This window comes from Bombus bifarius, unplaced genomic scaffold (genome assembly GCF_011952205.1).
Source record: "Bombus bifarius isolate JDL3187 unplaced genomic scaffold, Bbif_JDL3187 scf7180000007966, whole genome shotgun sequence".
NCBI classification, from domain to species: Eukaryota; Metazoa; Arthropoda; class Insecta; order Hymenoptera; family Apidae; genus Bombus; species Bombus bifarius.
Genome location: NW_022884352.1, coordinates 8,168,037 through 8,182,746, shown reverse-complemented (window position 1 = coordinate 8,182,746; position 14,710 = coordinate 8,168,037). Strand labels below are relative to the sequence as shown.

Below are 14,710 nucleotides of genomic sequence, written 5' to 3'. Positions count from 1 at the left end.
ACAATATTGTCTATTAATTTTATACCCCTAAATCAAATTTGTATACGTATTTGTAGTAGAATATGTAATTTGAATTTGGCGCCACATGTAACGGAATGTAGTTTCTAGCTTTTCCGTAAAGCGCTGTTAAAATTCCAGATACGTGTATATATGTATGCAATAGTATGTACAATAGCGGTGGAGGATAAAAGTCAATAGATTTAAGAATTTTTTGAACATTACGCTTAATTTTTATTTGTACTTATTTATTTACCGCGTAAAATTTTACTAACGTATTCGTTAAGGTGAGTTTCATATGAAATGTAAAATATAATTACATATTTAATTGAAGGTTATATTTATGTTTATTTTAATTTCACTGATCATACTAAAATCTTCTCGCATGATTGTCTTCAATTTTAAAAATTGTATTTTTTATATAAACTACATTTGTTTTTCGTATATTAAAAATTATTATATTTGCGAGATATAAGTAGTACATTGATGAAATTGTAACAGTCGTCTTGTGATATCTAGCTTATTGTAACTTAGATTCTCTTCATAAATTATTTGTTAGGATATTTATTTAAAAAAAAGACAGTTAGAGAAGATGGAAGAGGAACGAGGAAATGTAGAAGTTTCAGCAAAGGTTACAGAGCCATTAATCAATGTACCAAATCCAAGAGCTCTTCAACAAACTGTTCCTTCTCTACCTGGTCAATCAAAGTATATACAGCTGCTTAATGTCATAGAAGAACTTGGTCACGAGGTTAGACCTACCTATGCTGGCAGTCGTACTTCTATAGAAAAAATTAAGCGTGGTATTGTACATGCACGTATCTTAGTTAGGGAATGTTTAGTTGAAACTGAAAAAAGCGCTCGTCAATAGGGCAAAAGTTTAAAATAATTTTTACACATAATAATCTGTAACTGACCAAGTACTCGAGAAGTATTTAACTATAGCGTAAAATATCTTATATATTTTTTGCCAAAGATGATACTGCATATATATCTTAAAAGATAAAAGAATCAGATAACAATTTATCTACCTCAAACTTCAAATTTTAATTGAACAAAAAGATCATTACTGTGAATAATAGTCACTAATTAAGCATAGGAAGTAATTTTAATTATTTTTTAAAAACTAGTTTAAAAAATTATGCATCATTATATATTTATTTTATAAAATAACAAATTATTTATTCCTTTTTATATTATCAAAGAGAGTACAATGGAAGTAGCCATTAGATGCTATAGTTTATTAGTTGCAAGGTAATTAATTTTATGCGAATAAGGAATGCATAGCATATTCCATAGCCAAAATTATTATTTTATATAATAGCCCCTGATAATAATGACTGATTATTGAAATATATCTAATAATACATTTTATATTAAGAATGAAGAATGTATGTATCAATTTTACATAATAATTTTAAAGTAAAATTTTTAATTGCATTATTGATAGTACAAATATATTACTCAAATACAATGAAGGTAAATAGAAACTGATGAAATCAAATTACAAAGAACCAATATAGTATTAAATCTTAACAGTATATATTTAGAATAAGATTTGTATGAGTATATTGTGACGTACTTAAATAATGATGTGTTATGAAAATATTTAAAGTGAGAAGATGAAAAGTTCCTATAACATGTAAATGATCTTTGCTCAGAAATGTATGAATTTACTACGTATAAGAAATGATGATCATGTCTTGTTCCTAAGTATTAATTATGATATGATCTCAATAATAACGACACACTCAGACCAAAAAGTACAAGTTATATGTATGTCAAGTTTTCAATGCAAATAAATAGATCAAATAGGGTTTTTATAAATATTTATCACAATTTTTTAAACGTTTATTAATAATATTTAACAGAAACCAACTTCATATCAAATGTTTTCAAACAAATTTTTATCTTTAATAAGAATAATAAGAATAGTAAACATAATTGGAAATAGCAATACAACATTACATACAAATGTAATTGCGTGCAACCTTAAAAATTTTGAATTTGTAATAATTTAAATATTGTATGACGTATTTTATTTTCATTAATTGTAATATTTATACAAATAAAGGCTTTTGCGTGTGAATCCCATAATATCTCCCTTAAAATAATTTTAATGTTTTTAGCTTAGAACCTTCAAATTTATCATTTCGTGTTACAGATTACAGAAAGTCAAGCATGTTCCGTACTTTGGATACTTTCGATACCGAATTTTCCGCTGATTCAGTTGAATGGTGTCCAATAGATTCCTTCAAAGATGTATTTGTTTGTGGAACGTATCAATTAATGAAAGACGAGAATTTACCATCTAATGTATCATCAAAACGTTTAGGAAGAATTTATCTATTTCAAATTGTACAAAATGGACGCTTAATAATATTGCAAAAATTAGAAGTACCCGCTGTATTGGATATGAAATGGGCGCATGTTACATTACAAAATAAAATTTTACTCGGTGTTGTAAACTCTTTAGGGCACTTACAAATTTATCAACTTAAAAATGATAACGAAAAGATAACTTTAGAATTATTAGTGCAGAAGAGAGTTGGCGATGAAGTACTTGCATTATCTTTAGATTGGTGTACCGGAAGATTGATGAATGAAGGCAGTTTAAAAATAGTAGTTAGCGACTCAAAAGGTTTCGTTTCATTGTTTGAGTTACACGAAAATGAACTTAATAAAATTAATTCATGGTCAGCACATGGATTTGAAGCATGGATTGCAGCTTTTAATTATTGGGACACAAACATCATATATAGCGGTATGGAAGTAAATGAAATCAAAATTTATTTAAAAAATTAACAATAATTATATTTAAGGTGGCGATGACTGTAAATTTCAATGTATTGATACGAGGATAAAGACTCGGGTTTCAAATAAAGTTCACGGTGCAGGCGTTACAAGTATTCATAGTAATGCAGCGAGAGAATTTTTATTATCATCTGGAAGGTGCTGTAAAGCTTAAAGTACACTAGAACTCCATTTATCTGAACTCATTGAAAGATGCAATAATAATTCATCGATTCTCTCCGCTATTTATGATTTTCCGTTCATATAATAATTTATATTCAAATAAATGGATTCAATTAGCAGAAATTCATTTAGTTCAATAAATGAAGTTCTACTATAGAATAGTAATATTAATAAGATAACGATTTTGAATAAAACTCTCATAATGTTTTAGTTATGATGAAATATTGAGATTATGGGATACGAGAAACTTGAAGCAGCCAATTTCAAATATCAATCTGGGCGGCGGTATTTGGCGTTTAAAATGGGATCCCTTTAAGTGGAAATATTTGTTCGCTGCTTGCATGTATAGCGGATTTAGAATAGTCGACTGCGAAAATACTGAAATACCGTCTGTTATTGGCGAGTATAATGAACACGAAAGTATAGCATATGGGTGCGATTGGAGTTACTTAAATAGCGAAGAAATATCAGGACAAATACTCGAAAAAGAAACGAAATATGCATTTCTAATGGCTACTTGTTCTTTTTATGATCATGTTTTAAAATTATCTGCATTATATTTAAAGAATAACTAAAGAATTTTCAATAAAGAAAAACCGAAAATTTATATATCTACAACAGGTAACTTTTATTGTAATGTGTAAAGTTCTTCTTTTATTCTCTATAATACTAATCATTTTTTTATTGTATTATTTGTTATGCACACATGAAAGAAGGTTAACCTATTAATCGGTGGGTTCTAATTTGTGGGATACAATATTTTCTTTATTTATAAACCTCGTATCATTTCTGTTAATAAGTTATCTCATATTTGCATTTACAAAAATTAAGATTGATTAAATTGGAATTAATTTCTTTTTATCAACTCTTAGTTTCATAATTATACTAGTTTTTTGTTAAGAAATGTTCCAAGAGATTAATAATTTAACGAAAACAAGTTAATTTCAGTTAAATTGGTTTCAATCTTTAGAAATATACACTAATGTGATATAATTTATTTCCAACAGAAATGAAATGAGACAAAAATGTAACTATTATGTCCAAAAGATTGACAATTTAAGTGACGATTCAACTCTTTCCCAATTAATAGGTTAATTAAGACAAAACAGATTTAGCTGGATTTTAATCTTTGGAAATATAAGTACGACATAATTTATCTTTGACATTTGAAATGAGGCGTAGAAATAATTGTTATATGTAAAATATTGGTCATTTAAATACTTAGCAATCTCTTCCCCAATTAACAGGTTAAATTTGAAGAGTTACAAAGCATGCGCAAGAAAAATTAAAGGATCCCGGCATCGCGTCGCTATTCGATGAACGTGGAATGGTTTAGAGAGTCGCTGGAAGATGGCAATGTGGCAGTGCAAGCTGCATTTCGCCGCGGCCAGTTCGATAAAAATCAGTCGTTCACAGGGGCTGTTTTGGCGTGGTGTCAGTGCTGTGATTTCTGTGACGAGTTTGCGTTCAGTTCCGCGGTAAATTATCAGTGATTAGTTTTGGTAAGTAAATTTTTATTTTGTCGAAAATTTCAATTTCTACATTCATTACCATGATCCATGGCATTGTGAATTTTTCTTGGCTCGATCAGTAAAATCAGCTGTGGAATTGTGCACGTCCTGTCCCTGTGGAATGACCTAGAAAAGATTTGGCGCGTATCCTTGCAAAATTTTCGGCCCCCTTCTCGAGAATCTTATTGTGTGACAAATATCAAGAATGCTCATTGAATCAAGGTTAGAATATAACGTTTGACGTGATAAACTTGCAGGGAAAGCAGAGCGACAGTTTGATTCCCCAGTCGTTAGGGACAGGCCGCTTTAGGAGAATTTAATCGAGTTTCGAGACCGTCGTTGGTCCATCGATTCATTAGCGAATTCATCTGAAAACCGTGGCCATTCAACGAGCTCTTCACTCTTTAACACAGTTACATTTTTACACGATCATTTTACCGAACCAAAATTGTAGTTTTTTAACGTCGAAAAATACCTGCAATTTGGAAAGTATTTGAAAAATCCATTGGTGTGTAAGATAAGAGATAGATTAAAATATAAAAATTGAAGAATCGTAGCAGGATTCAGGCTTCTTATTCGAAAGAATTGTTTCTAGAATGTATCACGGTACAGTAACGATTGTTTAAACAATAATTAGATCTTTTACATACATATAAATATTTATCTCTTTGACAAATTTTATATGACTTTAAACAAATTCTGTTGTATGAATAGAAATTTTCGAATGGACAGAAATTAAAACAATCTTTATTGTTTTTATTTGTAATATTTTGAATGACTGTTAAAATTCTACAAGAAATATTCATGATGCCATCGTGATTTAACCAATTGTTTTTGGGTGGGGTGAATCTACGAATTGGAGCTAACTATTACTGACAAATTACGAAACAATTTCGGTTATTCGTATACATCAAATTTAGTTTCATATTTCGACCTTTTCAAGTTTGTTTAATTAAACGGAAAAATGATACATTGGTGCCGTTTTTTCTTTTTCGAACGCACAAGTGTCTCAAGCTTGAATCTCACTTGACAGCTACGGTTCTTGTTGGATACGGCGAAGGTTACTCAACAGCATATTAATTATTCTCCGCAGCTTTTCATCATTAATTTAGATGCAATCTAACGGTCCCTTGGTTCTGTACCACTATTTACCCATTCTTTAATTCTTTTACACTCAACGAATAATTCTATCAGGTAAACTGTTCTCATTTCTCACATTAGGGGTCGAGATTATGATCTGATATTGTTATTTTTCTTCATCATCTGCCTCATTGTTCCAAAACGTCGGTACTCTTAATCTTATGTGTGTAATTATTTTTAAAATTTATTCGAATTGTACAGGGACACTGAATTTATCGTGATGACCATTAAATCACGTAAATTGTAGAATATCTTTGTAGGTTGATCTGACAGATTCAGAAATATTCCAATCTTTCTTGTGATATTTTTTATAATGGTATAACTTTTTCTTTACTTTAACTTTATATTACAATATATCGATTAGCTTTGTTATTATTGTTAGTTGATTTTCTAAACGATGGCTATTCTTTCAAAAGGATATTGGTCAGGGTGAAATAAAAATAAAATACTTTGCAATCATTGTTTTCAAGGTATGAAAGATATACTAGAAATATTAGAATAATTAAAATGATCAATTCGTAATTTTTCATACAGATTCCATAGACTTACATCGTTTATTTGTATTTCTGAGTTATTTTTTGAAGATTTTCTGTAATACTTTTTAAGTGAAATTTGTTTTACATTATATATTTTTCATATATCTTTCATTTTGATTTCTTCATTATAAATTTATTTACTATTAATCCTGAGGTCCATTCGAATTGACCGCGTAAAAAGGTGGCGTAACAGCACTATTAAATTCTGCCTTTTTTTCCCTATCAGTTATTAGTATGTTTGCAGGTTATGAGATCAAGGACGAGCGAGACATAGAGATCGACCAGAAATTATATCCTTTATGGTGGTCAAAGCTTATCAATCTTTCTTTCTGTCTAAAAAAGGGGCGTTGTCTTTTGGGATATTTTGGATGAAATCGCATTCGACAATTTCGCTACTTCTTTCTGATGGAGATAAAACAGTTTCATTCTTTTGCATGTCCGCGATGACGTATCTACGTGCCCATCATGTATATAGTGTATGTAGTCATGTATATATATATATATATATATATATATAGACAAACGTGCGTGTATATGTGTAGGATACTGTTTAATCGATTTTGTCTTGTACCAACGTTATCGCATGAAAACGAAACGGTGTTGTCGAGAAACCGACATGGAAATAAAAAAATATGCTGTATTTATGTATTATGCAAAAGTATTTATCATTCGTGCATTATTTTATCATTTTAGAAGAGATATATGAATGTTCGACGATTATTCTATGCAAATAGATGTAAAACGGAATTAATTATGCATGTTACAGATATGTATCTTGCATCTACAGCTACTATCGATAAAATTATCGATAAATATCGGTAATTCGACATATCGCTAATAACTTTACCTTAAAGATAATAATTATACTGTAATATATTGTACATTGTAGTTCAGGCATCTAATGTTCGATTTATCGATATTGTAGCGATAACTAATTGATAGTTACACATATACTTATCGTTCTGATATCGATAAATGGAACAGAGATGATTGAAGTGATTTGTTTTGTATCCTTCTTCAAGTTAAGATATTATTGATATGTCGATAGCATTTTGCTAGCTTCGTTCATATTTTCTCATGAAGATTAATTGGTGCGTAAATAATTACATTAGGAAAATCTGTGAAGCGATTTAATTGAATACATCTGGATAACGACAAATTATCTTATTATACATATTCCGTTTCTCGCATTATTGAATTTTTCCTCTTTAATATCTCTCATTGTAACAAGGATTTAGAAAAATCCTTCGTGTTGAAACACATTTTTTAATCAAAATGTTTGGAAAGTATCTCTATCGAATCTGCTGTATTAATTTATTGTTCGATACTCGTACACTAAGTTTCTTGAACTTCTCTCTTATGATTGCATGATGTTTTTTCTTTCATATTTCGTGCGTATACGAGTGGAGGCATGGTCCACGGCATGGGAAGGAAATGACGACGGAAGGGGGCTTCTTGTCTAAGATTCCTCGGTATGCGGAGCTCATTAAAATCGAAATTTTTCAATCGACGGACGCCTCGTTAATTAACGAATCGTTGGGTACGCGATTGAAAGAGTGCACGCTAATATAAGGATTATCGGGGAATTTTAAGTCCCTAGACATTAATACTGCGGTATTTATTTTCGTAAAAATTAACCGACGTTATTGTTGAACATCATAGGGGCGCTTTGAAAGTTAACAAACGGCTGAACAGATATTTATTAGAAAATTAAAATCTAGCGAGAGAAATCTATTGGGGGAATAGCGATCTCTGCCTTCATAAATTAAAGAAATTTATTTTTAATTGAATGTTGTGTATAACAGAGTTTTAATTGAAAATTATGTATCATAGAGTATAGAATGGAATAATTAAGCGATATACAGAATAAAGAGAGTTTAGAAAATTAGAAATCTAATAACTGTATGTGGCATTAAATTGTTATTGTGTTATTTAATTTCAACTTTCGAAAGATTCACGTTCAGAATTAATAATTTTTCTATCTACCCACCGTGTCCTTAATGTTTTTTAAATGCGAATATACGACGTTTAAGAATCATCAACTTCGCATTAAGTTGTGACGTAGATATCAAATCGAATCTCAGACTTGCAGAATTTATCATCAACGGCGAAGGGAGGGGGGCGGAAGGGTGGGGAGATTGAATTAGGAAACTTACTAGGTTTATTACTAGGGCGACGACTAACGGAAAATCAGAAGCTCGCGAGATTTACCGCTGACGCACACGAACCGATCTCTCCTACGTTGTAAATTAAATTCCCCGTTTATGGAGAAATATCGTGGATACATTTTTATTCCGCTGCTCTATACGATCGTAACAAGTACGAAAATAAATTTATCCGACATATCCAACGAGGTTTAACAAACATCTATTCAAAGAACATTTATTCGCTTCAAACAGATTCGGCGAATAATCTTAACTATAAGATTAATGTTATTACGAATATACAATGACGGATAAAAGAAAGTTAAAGATTGATGCATTACGAACATGAGTAACTGGCGTGTTAAAAATTGTTTACCATACCGTGGTTATTTATTTGTTGCTCTTATTAAATATAAATGCATCTTGTAAAATTATAGTGCCTTTTTATACTTCTTATTCCATAAACTTTCTTCTATTGCTACCGTATTTTAAGGTTAGGATTCAACAACCTTTTTAGTTTATGCTACCGCAAGAAATCTATATTACAAACGTTATTATTAGACTATCTATATTCAAAATAGAATGTATTTGATTATACTCGAATAATTATACGCAATCATTCAGTTAATATTTCAATATATTGTTTCTTAGGGCCCCCGACTATTTGCTCAAAATGAATAAGAAGAGGAAATAGATGAAACAAGCGTTCGTACGATCGCGACGAATTGCCCAGGAAACCGAATCGCTCGCTGGAATTGCACGTTCGTTCGTTGCATCCTGCTCTGCATCCTTCACGCGTCACAGCGATTCGTTTTTTCGCTTTCTGCGTCGTTGCATTCTCGTGGACGATCCGACGGTTTGCCATGCGTGTGCGTCAATGAACACACGTGTGACCTCCGGACGATTCTTTTCCGGCATTGCCTCCTGGAGATTTTGCTACGATCAGACTTTCTTGCAGTTTACAATTTTATTCCCTGATGAGCAGGCAAAAGAGCATAAGCGAAGTTATGGTCACAGCAGCTAATATATTCTACATTACTGTTTTTTACTTTATTCGAATTATTATTGGAAGATGCCTTAACCCTGCATCTGCTGTATTTGTGGGCAATTTTTCATTCTTTTCGTATCTTTGTTGAAATTTTAGCACTCAAAGACTCAAAGACGTTCACTTCTTTCGTACGTCATTTTAGGCGTTCACGTCTTCTAGACGCAAAGAATTATACGTAATTTTATTTTGAACTTCTTCTTTGAAGGTCTTCGGTTATCGCTAGGTGGCAGGTAATGACAAAATCCGCAATTACTTAGTTGCCAACCCAATATATGGAATGGTATTTTTAGTGCGTATCGAGTTCCATTTCATTTGTATGTCAAGCGGTTAAAGCAATCAAAGTAACGCTTAACAATATTCTAGAAACTTGGAAGAGCATTCAAGAATTTTTTGGGATTTCTTAAAACACGGAGACTGACTAGAAGAGACTGCATGGAATAAAAGACCCAGTGTGTAGACAACAGTAAAAGTAAAGTTGCAGGCGGAGGGTTAATTGTCACAAACATTGTTTGGTGAAATAAATATAAGTCAAGCTAGGATTAATATAAGAGCCAACGTTTTTAGAAAAAGAAGAAGGTTTCTGAATCGAGTATGATGTACATACATATAGTCTTGTGTAAATGCAATAGGACGAGGCATACAGTGAAGGATAGAAAAAGACTTAAGGGATAAATGGTACGAAAAAACAGCATAATTTTGGAAAGCAGAGTTACAATCGATAAGGACAATTAGATTATAAATAAATATAATACACATAACTGTCTTTAACGTGACAAAAATGTTTAACTTAGTACAACAAAGGTACCAATAATGTAGTGTATGTAATTATTATACATAAATATGAATGTTAAACTTTCTTCTTGTCTGCCACTGTATGTTACCAATTTTTACGTTCGAAATCTAACACCTTATCTTAAACTGCATTTTAAATGTTATAGGTGCTTCCCTACAGAGCTAGTAATTCTGACTTATACTCCTTCGTCCATCTATCAGATGCGTACATATTTGAATCTAGTGTGACTTCCAAGGTGAAATATATATAAATTCGCGTGGAAGTCTACGCGTTAACCGCGATGACTGTACAGAATTTTCCTGTGATTTCGTATCCTGACTTTTCATCGTCACTAGAACTCTAAACTACTTTGTGATGCCACTGTTCTTCATCTTTCCAGGCGCGCGCGATTCAGGTCAATCGACGTTCACCCCGCGAAAACGCCTTAAAAGTTTGTGGAAGAAATAGGAGGAAAAATGATGGGGTCCGCGGTAAATCCTTCGAATCTGGGGCGAAGCATATTGTCGCCAAGATGGTGCGATTCCGTTACGCAATTTTTAACCGGCAACAACAGCAGAAAATTCTAAGGAAGATTTATTTATGAAGCACGCCCGAAACTGGGCCATTGATCTTTCTCGTGGAAAAACGAAATCACTAGAAAATATAAAACAGATTTATTATTCCGAGTTTACGGTTTTCTTCCACTTAGAGTTAGACTAATCGGGTTACTTTAACTGGTATTCCTCTGCTTTCCTGGTTTCTTTTCGCTTCTACTCCGCTATGAGATACATAATGCATCGGGTTATTAACTGTTATGCTAATATATCTTCTTATTTCTATCGTGGATCTATATATCTAAATATGCTATCTAAATATGCTATAATTTTCAATACGTAGGTCGTACGTGTTTAATAAGTTTGCTTGTCTTTCGATTATACATTCCATATATATATGGAATTATATTCCACTTATGTTAGCTGCGGTGTTAGCTATAACAGAAGTTTTTGTATCAGATTCTGTGATTTCGATCTGAATGGGGATTATTGGAATATCTATTGCACAATTAACAGTAATCGGCTCAGTGATAAATAATAGATGACGAATTACTTAGTAAAGAGCACGGCTAACTATTCGCTCTACGTTGTATTGAATAGTGGAGAACGCATAACGAAACATATTTCATATCCATGGACTGTACATTTTATTTTAGAAATTCTTATATTGTTAAAACTCGAGGAGAATTTCATCAAACATTTCATCAAACGCTAAAGAAATCTTGCAAACAATTCTTAAAAAAATATTTCAATTTAATTTTCTGAGAAACGAAATCTCATATAGGAAACATAGTTGCATGTTCTGAACTTATTGTTCCACGTCAGAATCATCCTCTTTTCTGCTGGACTTTTGGTTGCGAGATTTGGACGAGTTTCACAGTCAGATAAAGGAAATCGACACAGTCAGAAATGAATGGATGAACCACGAAGTGAAAGCATCCAGTGCATTCTGCAAAGCTCTTGTTCCATGAATCCTCCTGACTTCCTTCTTTTTTTTTCGGAATACCACGTGGTTGCGTTTGCTACCGGGACAATCGACGACCCCATTGTGACCGAGGAAGAGCAGAAGGGAAAAAAGCAGAAGAAAATATCGGTTTTTCCACCACTGGCACAGTCGCTGCGCTCGCGTTTCGCGGTTCTTCGTCTTTGTCAGGCAAGTTTTCCCCGAGGCGGACAGAAAATTCCTCAAGTCCATTTGGAATCGAGAAGAACGAGAGATTTAATCGGAGAAAAATTATCAGTAGCAGTAAAGGCCCCTAGACGCGTTGAAACATGTTGCGATGTATGCGTCGACACTTAGGTTTCATGATACATTATACGTGTTACAGTAGTACAACTTGTAGTGGCATAATATACGTATTTATTAAGTTCAGCCGGTCGGCCTTGAAATGGACTTGGCTATGTTGCTCCTTATGTCACTCATACTACATTCTTCCAAGATTCTTCACCAGAAAAAGATCTAAAAAACCGATAACTCTTTTTTGAAGGATGTACAAACGAAGGATATCTGGTTGGACAAATGTGGACAAACAAATGTGGCTGTTTGGTTTATCGTAGAAATTCGCATCTGGGGTTGTCAACTTCATTCAGCTCACAATCTCATCTCCGCGTAAAACGGGCCTTAGAGGGACATTGTCCGATAGACGTTGAAAAGACGATTCTGATCGTACACACGTAAATATTGCTCATAATCACTCGATACATCCATTCTTAGCTCTTTTAATAACGTAGAATTAGAGAATACGTTCCTGTCGATTAACCATACTTTTGTTCGTTTCTTTTAGCTTTTGATTTTCTTATCTAATATCTAGTGGAAGACTGCACAACAGTAGAAGGAATGAACGCAGGTGTGCAAAAGGTTCTAAGGGATGAATGATGAGAATGGGTGGAGAAATGATTAAGGAAGATGGAAAGAATAAGAGAAAATATGATGGAAGAAATACCAAAGATTAGAAGGTGCAATAAGTAGACTGTTAACAATAGAGGCGGCTTGTGGAAACAATAGTTTTAGAATAGGAAGAACATCTAGCATAGATTCTTTCGTATGTGTAACTAGATGAAGGATAAAGGAATAAGGATAAGGATAGGATTAAGGAATCAGCGTGTGGTTAGAAAAATTGTAATCAAATTTTGTTCAAATAACCGGTTTCAAAATTTTACTTAAAATTCTATATTCATTGTTATTTCTTTTGTTCATTCAACTTTATGTAAATTCGTATATTAGCAAAAATTGAGAAATTGATTAATCAGATAATATAAGAATTTACATAAAGTTAGATGAATGAAAAAGGAGATAACAATATATGTAAAATTAGCAAAAATTGAGAAATTGTTTAATCAGATAATATAAGAATTTACATAAAGTTAGATGAACAAAAGAAATAACAATGAATGTGCAGTTTTAAATTAAATTTTGAAACCGGTCATTTGACCGGGTCTGGTAAGGTTAGTGTCAATGAAATTACGTTTTTCCATTTCTTTTTTAATTTGCCACAGTCATTATGGAACAGCAGAAATTCATTTCATCTTGTAGTATGCGAATACTCAATACAATTCCTCGTTTTCCACCATGAAGCCGACATAATTGCAAACCGCCCCTTTCCTCCTTTTTTCCCTACTTGAAGGGATGGAAGATAATTGTTATCGCGGTCAAGCTACACAGACCGCATTGAAATTTTTTAGAAAAAAAAATAAAAGAAAACACAGAAAGGAACGAGAAACTAATTGTGCAGTCGAGCTTTTTAATATTACAGTACAAGCTGGCAGAAGTTAAATCATTTTTTAAAGTAGGAACTTCATTGAAGCTTCAGAGTGGTCTGGCTGTAAAGTTCGTTCGATAAAATGAAACCATTGGCTTGCTATTAATTATACGAATATATTTATTACGTAACCGTTTTACGTCAAAGATTCTCTTCTTTATATGTATAGTGGTCTTGAATATATATGTAGTTGTTAATATATCTTACTGTATACATATATTATACTGGATGAATCAATAAGAAGTACTATCTAAAATAACTCGTTAGCTATCTGTTTCATCGACGAACGTCTGAAATGAATTACGTTGCATTTCAAGAGACTTGGATGGATGCTATTTTATTTTCCAATATCTTATCTCTTCTGATATATCAACATTGAGTCTTTTAAACGACATCATATATTTTTTATAACATTAGACCATTATAAGAATATTATTAGAATATTATGAGATTTGTTCGCTGCTTGTCGTAGTTGATTTCTCGTAGGCTTCTATTTGTACTCTGTGACTCACAAAACGATACTGCATTTAGATTTCGTTTTAGCTATAGAGAACTCATTGTGGAGGCAATATATTCTTGAAAAGTATTTCTTGAGAGTTTCCGACAAGACTCCGTTGTGTTTATGCGTTACCTGACATGCATTCTGTCAGATTATTCAAGCGCTTACGACCAAGCCAAACACATACCGCATTTAAATGTATGCAACCATAGGTGGTTAGATCTTACTTGAGTTCAGAGCTAAGGCCCCAGGCAGACAACTTTAGAAAAAGATGTAGATTTATCGACCGGTCAAATGATCGGCCGCGATAAATAAGCCAGGCTAGGGATTTTTCTTCATAAAAGAAGGAAGCGAAGAAGGAAGTTGAGAAATTGATTAATCAGATAATATAAGAATATATATAAAGTTGAACAACAGAAATAACAATGAATGTATAATTTTAAATTAACCTTTGAAACCGGGCCTCGTAAGGTTAGTGTTAGAGGGTTCGCAAAGATGAATTGGAATGTAACAGCTTACAGGATCGTCCGTAAATGGATAGATTGAGGTTAGAAATTGGGATTAGGTCGTGCAATGCTGGTATATATATATTTCGTTGGACAGAAACAAATGGTACTTTTCTTTTTAGCAGCGTTCCTTCGATAAAACGGGGGTAGTTGTTTCTTTGATAAAACTCGACGGGGAAGCGAGAAACGAGTAAATATCTCTGTTGTGTCTAAACCATACGGTGAAGCCTTGGCAAAGGCTTTCTTAGAGAGATAGCTAGGAACAAGT

The 14,710-nt window shown here is 32.5% G+C and overlaps 3 protein-coding genes across 4 annotated transcripts in view; all 3 read left to right on the top strand.

Moving 5' to 3' along the window:
* The first annotated feature begins 102 nt into the window (after positions 1-102).
* LOC117206135 (cyclin-dependent kinase 2-associated protein 1-like) lies at positions 103-1,820 on the top strand. The gene is made up of 2 exons (XM_033445200.1): positions 103-284; positions 557-1,820. The coding sequence occupies exon 2, from the start codon at positions 590-592 to the stop codon at positions 866-868; it is 279 nt and encodes a 92-aa protein (XP_033301091.1). The 5' UTR covers positions 103-284; positions 557-589; the 3' UTR covers positions 869-1,820.
* On the top strand, positions 1,211-4,068 carry LOC117207360 (diphthine methyltransferase). Its single transcript, XM_033447520.1, has 5 exons — positions 1,211-1,251; positions 2,127-2,761; positions 2,820-2,949; positions 3,185-3,406; positions 3,981-4,068. The coding sequence occupies exons 1-5, from the start codon at positions 1,211-1,213 to the stop codon at positions 4,066-4,068; spliced, it is 1,116 nt and encodes a 371-aa protein (XP_033303411.1).
* A 239-nt stretch (positions 4,069-4,307) lies between these two features.
* LOC117206046 overlaps positions 4,308-14,710 on the top strand; it is a 42,154-nt gene continuing 31,751 nt past the window's right edge. Inside the window, exon 1 of one of the 2 annotated variants that reach the window (XM_033445047.1) lies at positions 4,308-4,475. The gene's annotated coding sequence lies outside the window, so the exon portion shown is untranslated. The remainder of the gene's footprint in view (positions 4,476-14,710) is intronic. The other variant, XM_033445029.1, reaches the window with a different exon arrangement.